The sequence below is a fragment of the Hypanus sabinus genome, chromosome 8 (genome assembly GCF_030144855.1).
Source record: "Hypanus sabinus isolate sHypSab1 chromosome 8, sHypSab1.hap1, whole genome shotgun sequence".
NCBI lineage: Eukaryota > Metazoa > Chordata > Chondrichthyes > Myliobatiformes > Dasyatidae > Hypanus > Hypanus sabinus.
This window is the reverse complement of record NC_082713.1, coordinates 130,923,956-130,942,956: the sequence shown is the minus strand read 5'-3', so window position 1 is coordinate 130,942,956 and position 19,001 is coordinate 130,923,956. Positions and strand designations below refer to the sequence as shown.

Genomic DNA, 19,001 nt, shown 5'->3' with positions numbered 1-19,001 from the left:
GATATAGGAGCAGAAATAGACCATTTGGTCGATCATGACTGCTCTGTCATTTAATCATGGCTGCTTTACTTTCCCTCTTAACCCCATTCTGCTGCCTTCTCCCTATAACCTTTGACACCTTTACTAATCAAGAACCAATCAAACTCTATTTTAAACACACCCAATTACTTAGCCTTCACAACCATCTGTGGCAATGACTTCCACAGATTCACCAACTCTTCTCTGTTCTAAAGAGCCACCCTTCTATTCTGAGGCTCTGCCCTCTGGTCCTAGACTCCCCCAATACAGGAAACATCTTCTACACATTCACTCTACTTACGCCATTCAATATTCAGTAGTTTTCAATCAGATTTCCCTTCATTCTTCTAAACTACACCGAATACAGGCACAGAGCCTGTATTCTCTCCTGATATATTAACCCTTTTATTCCCAGAATCATTCTCATAAACCTCTTCTGGATCCTCTCCAATGTCAGCATATCCTTTCTTAGATAAGGGGCCCGATATTGCTCACAATACTCAATATGCGGTCTGACCATATAAAGCCACATATACTAGGGTCAGGAAATGGATAGGTTCAGGCTAGAGGCTGGGTCCTGAGTGTCTGAATAATTCCAATTCACTGTAAATCCCATGTTCACTGGAAAATGTATATTACTGTGTAACATGTGCAAAAAAAACACAAAATAAAAGTGTTTAGTCATGAAAATGCAGGTGCCTCGCACTACCAAAATCTCAAGGGTGCAATCAGTATTTTATTGTGGTAGTTAAAGCATTGTAAGTATTTGTAGAAGGTGCTCATGCTGCCACAATTACGAGTATTTACTTATGGAATCCTAGTTGTCTACCTTGCATTAAATTGCTGAATTAAACTCCCTTTAAGGACAGAATGGTTGGAAAATCTCTGTTCCTATAGGTGCTGCCAATGGTTTGCTTGTGGAATGTGTGCAGCTAAAAATAACACATACAGCAGAGACTGTGGACCACTCGCATTTGGCTGAGGTCTGCTTCCTGTACGCCTCTACATCTACAACTGTTTATGTATTAGCAGACTTGTGCTCAGATGAAGGTCTACTATTTATGGAAGGTTGATAGGTTGTATGCTTTTGCTTTAGAACACATCTAAGAATCATTCTTGAAATTGTTTGAAAATGGAAGTGCTGTTGGAAACGCAGCTACATAGCGTTGCTCCTGAGAGTGTCTTTTCAGTCACCGTGACAACACATCTTACAAACAAAACTGTCATGATTTCACACTGTAAACCCACAAGGAAGACATCTAGGTAAAAACCATCAGAACAATAAACCAGAAAACTTAGCCATATAATTCACAAAAAAAAATTAGCTAGTGTTTACAGTCTATATAAACTTTAATTGAGAATAGTAGTTACACATCAGTACCAGTGATTAGTTGATACCAGAATTGGTATGATAAAACAGCAGAGAGCTAATGTTTATTTAATTTACAATACCTGTATGAATTAATGATCCCATAAAACCATACATCAGTTGGTAAAAAAATGGCAGTCTGTGCTCCCAGTTATAAGTATCAGAGCACTCTCAGTTCAATAAAAGAGGGTGTAAAAAGAACAGTTTTTTGCATTTTACCATAATCCCATGCACAACATTACAGACCACTTCCCGTCTGAATATAATTTATCTCAACAGTTAAAGCCATTTGAAAATCAAAACACCGCAGCTACTAGAAACATTAAGTAATGACAGAAAATGCCGAAACACTCAGCTGGTTAGGCAGCATCTGTGGAATTTATACATTTTGGGAGTATTAACAGATCAACTTGAGTATTGTGAATGCATTTGGCCAAGAAGTCGCAACTGAACAAAAACGTAAGGTTGACATGAGCTTTTGCAGCGAACTGCACCTTTGCTTGTAACTATTTCCTTATCCCATCATTTAGCAAAGTATGGCTATGCTGTAAATTTCCATTTAATTTCAATATGCACTGGTTTAGTAGAGCAGTAAGCTGTGGGAAGACAGTGGACAAACACTTTAGAGTTCTTTTGTTTGCAAGAAGTCCTTTAAATTCATGGACAGAGGTATTTTGGATGAATGCATCATGTTGGTACCCCACCACATAACTGAGACAATTTGACATTGTAGATCCAATCGACTTAATAAACAAAATGATATGGAATGGGGTTGGGGGATATCAAGCCTATTATTCATGTAGTTAAAAATGAGGCACAATCCTTTCACAGCTGATTATCAAAAACAACCAGCAAATCAACAGGGAAAAATATAACTTTTAAGAAACCCTTCTGATTTATTTATGCATTCAGAAATCAGTTGTAACAAGTGAGTTCAATCAAGAAACACTCAATGAACAAATGAGCCTTCAGAAAATAAATCTAGTTGACTGTAATAAATCTAGTAACTGAAATTAGAGTAACTCATTTAGTTTACAGTTTATTAAAAATGACATAGTGCAAAAAATCCAGTTACTAAAACTATTGAAATTACATATAACATACCTTAGTGCCTAGTTCTGCATTACTGACAAAGCTTGAGGAGAGCATGAAATCTATGAGAAGAATCTACCTCTATCTAGCAAGATTGTGCTAAGTTTCATTCAAAAGCTATTACTCTGTTATAAAGCATGAGATTGCACTAATATTTTAACCCGCTGATTCAACACCATTTGCATTACCTGCAAAATCACACATTCAATCTTAATTGACAAGTGAATCATAAATGGACTTTAAATTCCTCACACAGCACCAACATGTAACACTGAATTTTTTTTATAGACAAAAGCGTTAGCTATATTCAGGCGTTTTGGCAGCTGCTGCAGCACGTTCTACACCAATTGGAGGTTGTGCTTGACTTTAGGTGTTTGATGTAACCACTGTGTTTACAGGCAGTAGCATTTAAAATGTACGGGTGCTGCAAAATTTAGTTGTGAGCATGCTGGCATTGAAACCCTGTGGTATAATCTGTGTTTCTCAAAATGCAAATCCGTTTGTTCCAAAACTAACATCAAGACATTGGACAATCCTGTACACTTTTGGAATTATTTGTGATTCCCTTTGCTGCTCCAATCAAATGAATCCACCTTCATGCAATGTTACTCTTCCAAGATAATTTCCTGCTTATGAAGATTAAAAGGCATTTCATTCATCAATGAATTTGGCACCTTTATGATGCACTGTGACATCATAAACAGATGTCACAGAATCCATCAATGGACACTTTGTCCATTGATGGATTCGACACTGAAGGTTTCACTAAAATCTTCTCATCTTATCTGGATACCAAGTTCATCAGAAGATAGGATCAGGGATAGGCCATTCAGCCCTTCATGCTGTTCTGCCATTTATCAAGATTATGGCTGATCTTCTGTCTCACCAGAACATCCTTAATGTTCACAAATCCATTAGTTTCTGTTCTGAATCAACACAATGACTGGGCTTCTACAGTTCCTCAGGCTAAAGAGATTCAACGTTCACCACCCTCTGAGCAAAGAAATTTCTCTTCAACTCCAGACTCATGAGACTCCTTCAAGGAAATATCCTCCATGCGTCTGGAAACAACTCTGCACGAGAGAAGCTGGGATATCTAAACATCAAGAAACTGCTGATTTGTAATGGCTCACACAAGGCATGGACCTACCAACTCTTTTACATTGAAGGTGGGGATTTTTCCTTTACCCTTAGAGGTCAGACTGAAGCTTGATTAATGGGATTGGTTAACCACTCCTAACATGCTAACTTCCTCCAGTAAACAGATCAAGATAAGTGGTAAATAAAAATCAGGCAGGTTGAGGGGATCTTTGTTTTCAGGTCAATGAGTTAATATACTGCAAAATAGCTTCCTGAAATAAAGGTGGAAGCAAATTCAATCACAAGGAACATGATATATAACTGAATAGAATCAATTTGAAATGCTATGAGGAAACAGCAGGGACAGAATGATGAGATTATTAATTTTTAAAGAGCTAGCACAGGCATGATGGGCCTTAAGGCCTTCTTTTTAATGGATGTCTCAGGCTACTGCATCTGTTCATTGAACCAGAATGTGTGTAGAGATTTTACAATTGTGTATAGCTGGATGGACGTGGTTCATAACGTGAAATCAAATGGTGAGAACAAGGCGATTCTTTTGGACTCTTGCAATAATTCCTCAGGAGCAGTCTGAGAAATGGACACTGTCACAACATGAGAAGGATGCCAAGTTCTTCAAAGAGTACAAACTGTGATCGAAGAGGAGCAACTTTAAATGATTGAAGGTAAAGTCAAGTATACAGACTGAGTAACAAGTAAACGAAGGTTTAATCAGTTAAACTGGAGAAAATCAAGAGCCAACACAACATAAAACATTAAGATATTCAAGTAGAAAAACTAACCTTTGTGGAACCTATCCCCAAAATCCTAAAAGTTTCTACAGTGCGGCAAGATTTTTGGTCCGACGTCTGGAATGTATTAAAGTTCCACAAGAATCCTCAAGATTGAGAAGACCCTTGTTGCTTGCCAGCTTGTCTCTCAAAGCTGTGTCAAAGTGCTTCCTGTAATATCAGTTGCTTTTGAGCGGTTGTTGTTTTTAGTCAGGGAAGAATGGCAAGAGTTCATTCACGAACAGTAAAGGGACAACGTCTGGATCACTTACCGGTGGTCAAGGAAGCGGGCAGCTGGGACAACCCAATAAAACAAGTTCTTTAAAAGGGAACTGTCCCGTGAAAATCTGTCATTTGAGATTCAGTGTAGCTGAGTCCCACAATCAAAAATAGGCAGGTGGAGACTTAAGGGATACAATAGGCAATTAAACAATTAGTGTAAATCAAATGAATGATAGATGCTGGAAACCTGAAGTAACAAAACCAGAAAGTGCTGGGAACATTCCTCACGTCAGGCAGCACCTGCAGGGAGAGAAACAGGATTCATTAGTCCTGTCAGAGACCCTGGTTTCATTTTCCTTGCATTCTGCCTGACCTACTAAGTGTAATCAACCAGCTAATCTAGTGTTGGTCAAAGAAGGTAAAGAGCTTAAACAGCGTGGAAGTTCATCTGATTTTTCAAAGAGCAGTTAAATAAGAATATAAATTTACATTTTAAGATTTATATTGGAATGTTACTTTCACAGTATAAATCTATACACAAATTGATTATAAATGAATTTATTCTATTTTCTGATCACAGGGTCTGACATAGTGTCAGCAGTCATCTTATTAAAGATCAAGTCTTTCGGACGTCTCAATGTCAGCATGCATATCATGGCAACTAAAAGGTGCAGCTGATTTCAAACACCCAGAGTGTGCACTTCTCGAAGGAAAATGTGGCCTGATAACCGTAACCTTGGTGATCCATTGTATTTGTTATGACTGTTTCTCTGAATAGAAGGCTCTCGTTCATGGGAGATTGGCTGCGGTCAACTCTAAGGAATGGTGCTGCATACAGACACAGTATAGGACAAGATTAACCTTCCATTCACTTTTTAAAACAACCAATGCATTCATTGTCTAACTTACTCAACCGTTTTTTTGTTAATTGTTCAAGCACCTATGTGTGGTGATTTCAATTCTTTTTCTCAAACTCTAAGCTATGGTATTCGTCACTGGTACCTTGCACCATTAGATCAAATCATGCAATTGCCATAGATCAGTGTAAGTGTTTATATAAGGCATATTGGAACAAGTCAAAAGAATTCCTTTGATTCACTTCCAATGTTATGTTTACTTGGTATATAATGGGGGTGGAAGGGCAAGGTGGGTGGCGGATGGGATAAAGTTCCTTGATGCCTTCTGTCCTCTAGAAGTATACAATAAGTCTTTCAAATTCATACTGTATTTGGCTTTTGATGGTACCAGAGATGTCTGCAGCAAGCAACGATCTTTATAGGCTTGAGACGATTCAGTCACCTCACGGAGCACTCTTTACCGATGTAAAGAGGAGATAATGTTGGCTACAATCACAGCTCTAGGCAATTGATGGCACCAAGCATCAGGCCAAAACTAAGCAAGATGTAGGAGATCTGCACAGTGACTCCTGGATCTGAGGGTTAAAGAAGAAGGGGGAAAAAAAAAACAAGTTGAATATTTCAAGGAAAAAAAATCATTCTCGCATTTCAAATTTAATACAGATCAGATTTGAACAACTATCATATACTTTAAAGCACTTTGTGTCAATCATGTCACATCACTGCACACAATCTGATGCAAACTACCTCTCCAGCAGCAGAAGAGATCTGAGCTTGGCTGCCTGCAACTCTTTAAATGACCTGTGCATGAACTAACCCAGGCATGGAACTGAAAAGCAGTGAGATAACATCAAAGTGAAGAGAATCTTGGAAACACTATCTTTGAATGCTGTCTTCATATCAGAGAAAAGGATATAAAGGCAACGGAGAAAGTGCAGGAAAGAATTACACTGGACACCAGTACAATATATTATTAATAGAACAATACTGTGAGTAACCTAATGGAGGAGTAAAATCATAAATAAAATCTAGTGAGGAAATTAGGAGGAGGAACATTGCCGAGAGTGTAAATAGAACATGGAGACAACACCACATGGAGTATTTGAGGTAAATAATATTATGCAGAAAAAATATAAATGTGAAAGAAAAATAAACAGAAAGTTATATAGCTAACAAGAATGGAGGGGCAAAGAACTTGAAGATTGAAATTTATCAGCTTGTTTCTGGATTGTAATTGCCATGCGTTCTGTTATCAAGTAGACTTTGCATCTTTAAAAGAACATAAGTGACAACAGCAGAGAATAAAATGACCTGAATTATCTGGAGAATGCGGTCAGGTAAAGTGAGCAGCTTTGGGGGTCTTATATAAATGGAGAAGTCCTGATAGCTGTCTGACTGCCGGATTCCTAATGGACTCTCAGTGGAGACTGAGTGCTCTGACACCCCCCCACTTACTGTGGGGGATCCTCTTTATCAGCTTAGATTTGGTGTTGGACCAATGTCCCTGCAAACAGGAAAACTGGCTGATGAAGCCTCAAATCTAAGTTACTGTTAATGTATATATTTTTTGAATGATTTTACCTGATCATCTTTAAATTTTAACAGATGTATTAAAGTTTCAGAATGTCAAATTTATTCAAAACATTCAAAAGTTTTAATATCTTTAACAGCTGGCTAAGAATAGAGGTGTAGTTTAGAGAACAAGGCATTTTCATTGGTCAGGTTTTTTTCTGGTCCGCACATATGACGAGATGGACATGAAGGAAGCCCCCAACTTGAGAACAGAGCTTACTTCATCCACCATGCTGCATTGGGCCAGAAGGTCTTCAAAAATGAGCCAGTAGTAATTGGCTTGTTGCTTGCTTCAATTTCTGGGCCACTTTGTTTTATATGCTGCAATGTACTTTCTTGTGGGAATAAAGTTCTAATTTTGGCTGACAATGAGAAGATATGCCCATGACCTGCATGGACTGGAACTCTCCTGGATAAGACTATCATTCAACACTATCATCCCCTCAAAATTCATCAATACATTCCAAGACCTGGGTCCCCAAGCAACTCGATCCTTGATTTACTCACTGGCAGATTCTAATCCCATGCTCACCATCAGCATAAGTGCACCACAGGGCTGTGTACTCATTTTGTAGTTATGATTGTGTGGCCAGGTACAGCTCCAATGTTGTATTTAGGTTTGCTAATGACACCACTGTTGCCAGCCAAAACAGAGCTGGTAATGAATCAACACACAGAAGGGAGATTGAAAATCTGGTTCAGTGGTGCCACAACCACAACCAAAATGACGTCAGCAAAACCAAAGAGCGGATTATCCAAAACAGGAGGAAGAAGATAGAGGTCTGTGTGGCAGTGCTTAGTAGCGGAATGGAGCAGGAGAGCGTCAATAGCTTTAAATTCCTTGGTGTTAACATATCAGAGAATCTGCCCTGGGACCAGCACATAAGCATCATCACAAAGAAGGCACAACAGTGCCTCTACTGTCTTAGGAGTTTGCAAAGTCACCTAAAACTTTGACAAACTCGTAAAGGTGCAAAGTGGAGAGTATTCTAACTGGTTGCATCATGGCCTAGTATGGAACACTAAAGCCCAGAGTGGAAAAGACTACAGAAAATAGATGGTGGATAGAGCCCATCTATCACAGGCAAAGTCTTTTTAACCATTGAGTACATTTATATGGAACATTGCCACAAGAAAACAGCATCCATCTTCAAGGACTCCTGACATCCAGGCTATGCCCTTTTTGCTACAACTCTCAGACATGAGGTACAGAAATCTTGAATTCCACACCACCAGGTTTCGGAACAGTTATTACTCTACAACAATCAAGCTCTTGAACTGGCATGGATAACTTTAGTCATCACTACTCCGAACTGATTCTGAGATCTACAACCTCACTTTCAACGGTTCTTTGCAACTTATGTTCTGAGTATTATTTTTTATTTGCACACTTTGTCTACTTTTGCACAGTGGTTGTTTGTCAGTCTTTGTATTTATGGACAGTTTATTGTAAATTCTATTGTTTTTTTTCCTCCCCCTCATCAAGGTCCGCAAGAAAATAAATCTCAGAGTAGCATATGGTAAAATATACATACGTTGATAATAAATATACTTTGAATTTTGAAAAGAATCTGAGCCAAAATAGGACAAGAATGGATGGGCATTTTGGTTGGTATGGACCAGATGGGCCAAAGGGCCTAATTTTGAGTCTGTTTCTGTGTCTATGTCAGAAGAATTTGGAAATTCTACATAAAATGAAGGTGGCAAATATTTTGAATACTGTTGTCCTGTTCCCCTGGTTGAATAAGAAAGTAAAAGAGGTCTGAATAATTTATCAATAAAACAAGCCATTTGTCTTTTCACACTGAGCATGCACAGTTCCAAATGGTGCAGTGATTGGGCAATTGACCATGGAGCAGACCACCTGGCCCAGCCTCCTCTGCTTATCTCCCTTTTGACTTAAATTCTCCGGCTTTTCTCCAAATCATTACAATGTAGTGTCAGCCTGAACTAGCATTCACAAACTTTTGTGTTCTGAATTCTCATTTTCCTATTTCTTTTCTACAGAAGAAATGCATTTTGATTTTAGTCCAGACACTTCAGTTCCGACGATAAAGCTTTTCCTGAATTCCCTACCAGAAGTAGCTTCTCTGTACCTACCTTATCAAATTACCTGAGAGATACATATGTTTCGACACCTCTTTCACCCAGAAATCATGGGTTTCTTCAGAGTTTTCCACCCTAGGCATTGTTATAAAGGAGCACTCCAGACCACATGAGATAGGATTTCAATTTTACTATCTGACAGATGTTGTAAAACAAGCCTGCAATCAAGTCAGATGTGCTCAATATTCCTTGTGGTTTTTTTTATGGTGTGCACAAATAAATAGAATGTAAGCAATATTTTTAACAATTAGCAGCAAATACAATTCGAACAACGGGTAGCCAGAATGAATGACTTCCAATGTTCACATCGGAAGCCCATTCCAGGGAAATACGTCCAGGACTGAATAATATACTTCTTCCATGAAAATTGCTTTACATGGAAGTGTGGATTTGACCCTGATCAAAATCAACAATTTATAAATGGTAAGGGATATTCAGAGCATGGATTAGATATTAATCTATAGAAAAATATTTCAGCTGTGGCATAGAGGCGTAGCAGTTAGTATAACACTACTACAGCTAAAATAACCCAGGTTCAATTCCCGCTGATGTCTTGCATTTTCGCCCTGTGAGTGACCATAATGGCTTCCTCTAGGCGTTCCGGCATCCTCCCATATTTCAAAGACGCACAGGTTGGTAGGTTAGTTGGTCACATGGGCGTAATTTGATGGCGTGGTCTCATTGGGCTGGAAGGGCCTGTTATCGTGCTGTAGCTCTGAACAATAAATAAATATTTCAAATGGAGTAGAATGCAGTAAAATGGAATAGATGACTGCAGGAAATGACAAGGCAGGAACAAGTTGTGATCAGTTCATCAAAAACTGAATGATTAGTAATGGGAATAATTGCTGTCACAGCTGAAGGACAAAGCACTGATGATGTTCAAATGACAGAGAGATGTTGAGCCAATAACAGGTTTGGAACAGTGGGCTACATTAGCCTTCTTTGACTGGGGTTATCTTTCTGAATTTCCTGTCTTTTCATATATCAGGGGTCTGGTCTCTTAGGGTGGCAACAAACTTAATTAAGCCTTCTAAATGCCGTCTTTCATAGAATTAGAGTTTCCTTTTACCCAAAACAACAGGGGTGTCATGTGGAGAGGATGGGGAGGGGTGGTGGGAGGAAGGGTTTTTCCTGAATACTATGAACTTATGTTCTTTCCAAAACTCTTCACGTTAAGTTTCCTTCCTGTCAGTGTCAGCATGGACATGGTACTCTCTCAGCAGGATCTGTAAAGGCAACTCTAAGACCACATACGAACTTCGATACGATATTGAGTTTGTCCTATAGGGAGGAATATTTCCAATGAATACTGCCATTGTTTCTCAAATGCACATAAATGTTAACTTGTATTTCATTTGGCAAGCAACAGATTGGAAGAACAAGGACACCATTGAGAAAACTCTTACTTACCATTCCACATTTAAAGATCAGAGGCACCTGGAAAAAATAGGTGATGAACTCCCCGACAACACTAAAACATTATTTTCAGACTGCTCTGATACCTTGTGTTGTTGGACTGACCTCAAACGCTACCTAGTGAAGGATGCCACTGCTCCGTGATCTTACCATTTTTTGTGCCTGAAGCAGAAATTTGTCCCTGCTCGTAAATGTGCAATTGAACAACTTCCCGTCTTGGAGAGCAAAACCATTTCCTTGTTTTCCACTTTTAAAAGCACAAACCTGCACCTTGATTGCAAATTCCAAGAGATTGCAGAAAGTTTGGGGAGTTCCATCCACCCTATATTTCCTTATCACTGAAAGAGAACATCTCATATTTTGCTATTACCCGGAGATCCTTTCTTGACACTGACGCTGCAGCTCCCAGCACAGATAATACTTCAAATATATTACAAGGGTTTTGAAGCTTGTCAGACATCCTGAGGTCATGGCCTGCTTAAGATAAATACACCATCAGTCCCTCTTTCATTCCATATTGACTTTTCTCATTGAAGTTTGTTTAATATTTCTGCACTGGTACAAAATTATGTTTTTTTATACAACTATAACATTGTTTTTGTTTGAGGTACATGCTTTGAACCAGGAGAATAAGAACTTGATGACTTCCAGTGAAAACTTAGCCAATGCAAGTGCTGCCTTGCCACAAAGAAATTAAACTTAGTTCCTCACTAAAAGGAATTAGTTTTAACCGTTCTCATGGACCAGTGAAAATGGTCATTTGTTGTGGCTATTAAAGTGTGAAGTCTGTCAAGTCAGATTATTCAGTAAATGGTAAGAAATTGAATGTGCAGCAAAATTCTTAGGATCATTTCGAGTCAATGCTCAAACTAAACCACAAAGCTATTTCCTGTCCAGTCTTGGAATCTTTGACCTGGTGGTTAAAAATCCACTGAGAGATTGGCCAGTATATACTTTTTCTCCCTGTAATAATGAAGAGATGATCCAACCAGGGATTGTACAGACACGGTTTAAGCATCTGATCACAACACAATGAAGCAGAGACTATGGCAGGCATCATGCATGACTCTGAGAATTGGAATCCCTTGGCAGACCATTAGAATCCATGGCTTCTATATTTACTGCACTAAACTTGTGAAGGTTCACACTCAAAAGAAAACTTGAGGAAAGGATATCAATAAATTGCATAGATGCCACAATCTTATCATCTGATACAATAACTTTTCAGCCTGAGTGACAATGAACTTGGCAGAGTTCCATATAGTTAGAAACACTTCTGTAATAAGACAGCCTTTTCTCCACACTCAAGTGTTTGACAAGCTGAAAGCACACAATGGAGGTTGGTTGTTTAGCCACAAACTAAAGACAATCAGGAAAGGCTGTCAACACTTCTGCTGAAACTTGTTCCTTGCTCTTTTTCAGTGGCATCAGCTGCAGTAAGTAATTTGAAGGAAACCATAAGCATTGCTGTTAAATTTACAGAATGCATATTTTTGTGCTCTGTCCGCTTCTCAAGGGGAAACGTCTTTATTAAAAGAATGGCGCTTTCTCTAATACTGGCCATGCAATCTCCCCTTTGTTTTGACTCGATAATGATTGATGATGTGAGATGCCCGGTAGGTACCTTATAGTTGTGAAATACTGAATAATGAGTTTGCTATGGCCGCACCAGGTGACTGATTGGATGGCCAAAGTAAATGAGTTCTTACTTTTCTTCATATCCCATTTAAGAGACTGACAGAAGGTATGCAGGGCAGCTTTCAAAAGTCACAGCTAATGTAGTGCGGAAACAAATGAAGTCAACCTATTTCCAGACTGCAGCGCATACAGAAGTGACTGAAGTAACACAAGCAGCTCAAGGCAAAAAAAAACCCCTGAAAGTCTCAACTTTAGGGAGACCTTGTCAAGCTGACGTCTTTCACTTAGCGATCGTAATTTTACTACTGACCAGGATATGAAAGATACAGCAAAGAATGAGCAAAGTGATCATCATCTATTCCTGCACAATGTTTAATTCATGCAATTTAAATCCACTGAATATTTGTCTGTGGCTCAACTGCAGAAACCAATCCAAAATATCAGTCCAAACTTATTAAAATCTCTACTTCTTCAGCTTTGGTCTGAAGCAGTTGTGCTCAGGATTTCAGGAGAGGAGCAGTCATTACACACTGTCAGAATCTATCCTTGATCTAACAAGCAACAATCATACACCCACCAGAGATTTATACAGCTGTAGTGCAGCATAACGTCAACTCCTTTTGCTGAATTTATTTAACACATCAGCTTATCCACTGCTGAAGTTAAACAACTTATCTAATTACTGTACTGCTGACAGTATTTACTGATGCTGAGTCTGCTTTCTTCATTTCTTTAATAATTAAGTTCAACACCACATTTTATTAACACTGTGCACTCATCACTTTTAAAACCTCCACCAATTTCCCTCTCCGTTTTGCTTTCCATGAAGAAAAAAGTCTTTGTCATATTCCTTCTCCTTTAATTTTGGATATTTAACATCAGAATTATCTCTGTCATCTACCTCTGAACTCTACTCAATGTAGTTCGGTCCTTTGAACATTAAATACCTAGATTTACATGCAATATTGCAATTATATTTACAATCACAGATCTCCTACATATCAGAGAATAAAAATACACAATTAACCTACTGATGAACCCCCTACAATTCCAAAAGTTTATTCCTGTTTATATAAAAAGCCCTATTATTAATTTTTCCTATGATTATTTAAGTATTTACAATTTTAAACATTGACCAAAAATGGTCACCAGTCATCCTGACAACTTGAATGTTTTTCACAGGATCCAGGCAGAAAATTCTTTCACATTTAAAAAACGTCCCCATGCAGGCATTCCAAGTACTTTTCATCCTGATTTTATTCTGTGCTCTTTGTGCAAGAGCAGGTATGTGTTTAAAACCTGCTTAACTCAGGTTTTCCCCAGTAGTGTTAATCAAGCAGTCGTGCCTGGACAGAATTGAACCAGGACTAAATGGTGTCAGGGTTCTGGTTCACAAAGAGGAACTGACCAGCTGACCACTAATTCGCACCACTGCTGTGGTTCATTGAGGGGATGACCAGGAACTCGCCGGCAAGGAATTTTCCACAGGTTCTCAGAGGGCACCGTGGACAGCGAGGTTGGGTGTTGCCAGGAGATGCAATGCCACATTCAGGAAGATCTGATAAAATTTCATCATGCCCACATTGTTGGAGCTGCAAATCAGCAGATCAGGTGGACACAGTGAAGGTAAAATATTTGTGCTCATGACCTGTAACTACAACTCTTTTTTTCTGCTTGCTTAGAAATTAAACCAAAACAAGTGCTATGCAACAGAATCACTAGATCTAATTTTGTGGGGAGTGATGAGTGGAGTGAGAGAGCGAATGAGGAAGAAGTGAGTGAGGTTTTGAGGGGAGTGAGAAGGGGAAGTGAGTAGAGTAAAGGGGTAGTGAGTGGAGTGAGAGGGAACAGAGCAGAGATGAGGGAGTGGGTGAAATGAGGGAGGAGAGTGACTGCAGGTACTAGGGAGAGATGGTGATAGACTTACAAGCACTGTGCAATTTGAACATTGTTTGGAAATATCAGGACTTATTGAAGTAGGATTAAAATGAAACGTTCTAGGGAGAAGCATTCTGGCCCTCCCTACAAAAGTTGTTCACTGCTCCTTTGGGGATTGTAAATAAACCTTATGTAGTTTATCAACAATCACCTGGATCTAATTGTCTGCAGAATATTCATCAAGTACACAACAACCTACATGATCCCTCTTAACGGGTTTGCTTGTTTCCTGGCAGCCTTTCCCTTTCTGACAGGCCAGGAACCTTTCGAACCACAGAAGCAGCTTCCTGAGGAAGTGATCGAGACCCACACCCTTTCTGTTTCCAAGGCATTGAGGAGCTTCTGATTTCTCTTCCACCCAGTAGCAGGTGTGTCCGTACAGATAGCTTCTGCTGTCCACACTGTCACCATGTCCTTACGGTTAGACGTTTAGTGAAAACCTTCTTTCATTGTCAAAACAAGAGGATCTTCCAAGCTTTATGTCAGGGATGAATCAAATGGGTCTTATAGACGGAAAAACAGGAAAGCTGGAATTCCATAAGCCAACACATCAGCATTTTGTATTTACCTTCAACATCTGAAGTCTGGAAATAGTTTCTTAAAAAGATTTGTGACTATGCTATTTCAAAACACATATTTAAAGATAATTTTTCCTCCAAATAACTTCTGTAAAAAAAATGAAGATCAAGATTCCCAAAGCCATGTTAATTTAACAGCCTGATTTTTTAAAGACATTGGTTAACATTTAATTAAAATAAACCAAGTTTTATTTGCCACTTTAAGAGGCATTTGTAGATTTGAAGCAATTCAAATCTTTGGAATCTACTTGAATGTTTTAACTGAAGCAGTTGTGCAATGGGAGTGCTCACAATGATTTAAAATAGATGAACAGAACAATCCCATCTACATCAGACTTCTACAAAAAACTCAGTTAATATATTCTGATGAAATTATAGTTAATATATTCTGATGAAATTATGAATATAGGTCACACATCTCATGCATCACAGATTTTATCATATATCTTTTAAAATAAATTTGTTTTAAAAAGGAATTTCAAAGACTGCTCCCTCGAGGAGATGTGCTCTGTAAAGAAAGCAAGGGATGCAGCAGTATCTGAGGCTAAACTACAACGTTATGGTTTGATTAATTATTAATTGCTGTGTGTGAATGGGCAAGATAGGGTTTCTCTCTTTTCCAGACTGGTGAATCTCCTTCGCTCAGAGTCACTTCCAAGACAAGGTGGAGAAACACTGCACCTCCTTCCAGGTGGAACATCAAACAACTGCTGCTTCAGAATTCTTCCACCATTACAGTGGATAGGTTCTCTCTTCCTCACCAAAAGCAAACTTAAGACAATTGCCCAAATGCCATGTGCTAACTTTTAACATTTTTTTGATAGAAAACACTTTAGTCATTATTGTACAGCACATTGCTTTTCATCATGGTGGGCCTATCATTGACAATGACACGGTTTAACCATGCATTTCAGTCAGCAATAGCAGCAGCCACTAGGAACACATGTGCACCCAATTGCGTAGGATGTTTGTCTGAGATGACTGAAAGTTAGGAGGAGGGACTGAGCATTCCCCTCTGCCATCAAATTTGTAATAGTGAGGGAGCAGGTGCATGGTACTCTTGTCCTTACCTGTCACCACATCAGCCTCTGCATCCAACACATTGTCCTCTGCGGCACTCGACATCTCCTACCACGAAACAAACCTTTACCTCAAACCCCTCTCCCCTTTCCATGGGGATCATTCCCTCTGTGACTCCCTTGTCTAGTCATCTCCCCATTAGTCTCCCTCCCAGCAAGCAGCCTAAGTGCTACGCCTGCCCATGCACCTCCTCCCTCATCTCCATTCAGGGCCACAGACAGTCCTTCCAGGTGAAGCAACACTTTACCTGTGAATCTGCCAGGGTCACCTATTTTGTCCAGTGCTCCTGATGCAGCCTCGTTTACATTGGTGAGACCCATTGTAAACCAGGAAACCACTTCATTGAGCACCTCTACTCCATTCCCCAGAAGCAGAACTTCCCAGCAGCCAAACATATTAATTCTGATTACCACTCCTGTTCTGACATGTCAGTCCATGGCCTCTTCTTGTGCCGAGATGAGGCCCCCCTCAGGGTGGAGGAGCAACTCCTTATATTCCATCTGGGTAGCCTCCAGCTTGATGACATGAATATTGATTTCTGCTTCCAGTAAACAAACTTCCTCCACCCATCCCCATTCCCTACTCACCTTTTACATTTTCTCACCTGCCTATTACCTGCCCCTGGGTCCCCTCCTCCTTCCCTTTCTCCTGTGGTCCACTTTCTTCTATCAGATTCCTTTTTCTCCGGCTGTTGACCTTTCCAACCCACCTGGTTTCACCTATCACCTTCCAGCTGGCTTCCTTCTTCTCCCTCAGCTTTTATCCCGGCATCTTCCCCCTTCCTTCTCAGTCCCGAAGAAAGGTCTCAACCTGAAACGTCGACCGTTCCACGGATGCTGCCTGACCTGCTGAATTTGTCCAGCAGTTTGTGTATGCTGCTTTAGTTGGTGTAAAGTGTTTGAAGTAGACTCCCTGATGAGGCAGGTTGTCAGCAAGCAGCTTCGTCACATCTTCTCAGATCCTGGAGTCAATATTAAGCAAAGGTAACAAGCTGGCGAGCTGCTGCCACTGTAAGCAATGGGTCTGAGTTCATTTTCCATCACAATTCCTGCTTCTGCTTTCAAAAGCTTCTGAGAAACATGCAGATGATGAGCGTTGACAAATCATGAAGATAATGGCTTTCGTAGGCAGCCAAAAGCCTCTAATCTCAAGGACTTGATTTATGAGTCTAATGTCTATGCTTGTTTTATTCCCATTTTTCAGTGCACCAAGGTGCTTTAGGCAGGATATTCAATTTGACCGTAAGATCATAACACCAGAAGACATAGGAGAAGAATTAAGCCATTTGGCCTATTGAATCTGCTCCACAATTCTATCATGGCTGATATATTATCCCTCTTAAACCCATTCTCTTGCCTTCTGTCCGTAACTTTGTGCTTATTAATCAAGAACTTATCACCTTTCGCTTTAAATATACACAATGATTTGGCCTACACAGCCGTCTGTGGCAATGAATTCCACAGATTCACCATGCTCTGGTGAAAGAGATTCCTCATATCTGTTCTAAAGGAACATCCTTGTATTCTGTGTCCCCTGGTCCTAGACTCCCCTACTAAAGGAAATATCCTCTCTATCTAGGCCTTTCAATATTCAATAGGTTTCACCGAGATCCCCCCCTCATTCTTCTAAATCCAACAAGTACCGGCCCAGAACTATCAAATGTTCCTCATATGTTAATCATTTCATTTTTGAGGATCATTCGTGTTAACCCCCTCTGGAGCCTCTCCAATGCCAGCTCATTCTTTCTTAGATAAAGGGCCCAAAGCTACTGACAACACACAGAGTGTGATCTCACCAATACCTTTTAAATCCTCTCTATTTTGAATGTGCAACATCAATATTCTTAACTGAAATGATGCATTTTGGGTCCTGTTCATTCAACAGAACGGGGTGGGAGTAGAAACATTTGACATGTGCATTCTACAACTGGATAACTGCAAAGCAGAGAAACGGCACAGGCCAGATGACAAGGGGAGTGTGGTGGAGCACTGGGATATCTTTAGATTTATGTGGAAATTTTAGTATAAGCTGCTTTTTGTTTGGTGGTGATATCACAGTCAGAATATATTTTAAACAGGACTATTTTTATGCCTGTAACTAATTTTATAATCTAACCCTTGTTAAACAGCAGAAGCTACACTTAAGCCATGCATGTGATTTGGCATGCAACTATGGAATGGTCAAAAACAGGCTATCATTCCCAAGCCCAATTAAGCCTATAGTTCAAACAGAAACCACTTTGACTGCAATTTAATAGACCTTTGCCTTTTTGCCGCTTATTACCAACACAGAGAGAAACTACAGAGTTGGAAGTTTTGTACACTTGTACAGAAGTTTGTAAGGGGGCTTATGAAGGGCTCACCAGCTCCACATTATATCGGTACTGTTGAACTTGGAGCCCAGTTCTCTGTTATCTGAGCTAGACTCACTGCTTTCTTTCCGATAAGAAAATAATTTGTGGTTTATGCATCTCAATAGTCATCTCACTGCCAGAGAAAATGGTGGAAGCAGATAAAATAGCAAAGTTAATAGGCATTTAGGCAGACTCGTTAACAGGCAAAGAATGGTTGTTCAGACCGTGCGCAGACACATGGGATTAGTTTTCATTGGCGGAAGCAAGATCAGAACAGACATTGAGGACCAAAGGGCCTGTTCTTGTGCTGTACTGTTAAAAGGGACGCTGGCAGTAAAAAATCACAGCTGGTCATCAGGCCCCCACCTACTCAACTAACTGTGAAGACCTAATGAATGACTTTGACATGATTACTTCAAAAGCAAGATGGTGCTGAAGCATGGCAACTCATTATAAGATGCCCGCTATCAATTTACCAATTAATTGCAAGCTCTGGGTACTCTCTGATGGGATGCAAGTGTATCCTTTCCCAGTCACTTACTTACTTGAAATGAGCTTGAAATGATGATGAACTACAAGAGCAGATCTTTTAAAGGTAATATTGGTATTTGAATCTCAACACACATTTTATACATTTTGGCTTCATATGATTTCCAATATCTATATATTTTCTCTTCCATATCTCTCGTCCGCTGCCAAAGAGGATATGCAGTCTATTAATTCTAAGGTTCTATCTCTCATCCACTTTGAAGGTAGAATCTTCTGGCACCTCTGTGAGTAGAGAAACCCTTCATTATAGATAATTAAGCAAGAAACATGCTTTTGCCACCAACATCTTTGGATTCATTTAGATTCCATCAAAATTAACAAACTACTGATTATTGGCAG

General features: G+C 39.6%; 1 protein-coding gene across 1 annotated transcript in view; it reads right to left on the bottom strand.

The window, feature by feature from the left end:
* Positions 1–1,344: 1,344 nt before the first annotated feature.
* The window catches only part of LOC132397672 (contactin-1-like), a 412,092-nt gene continuing 394,435 nt past the window's right edge, over positions 1,345–19,001 (bottom strand). The window contains exon 22 of the mRNA XM_059976440.1: positions 1,345–6,004. Within this exon, the coding sequence (XP_059832423.1) occupies positions 5,922–6,004 (83 nt within the window). The 3' untranslated portion in view covers positions 1,345–5,921. The remainder of the gene's footprint in view (positions 6,005–19,001) is intronic.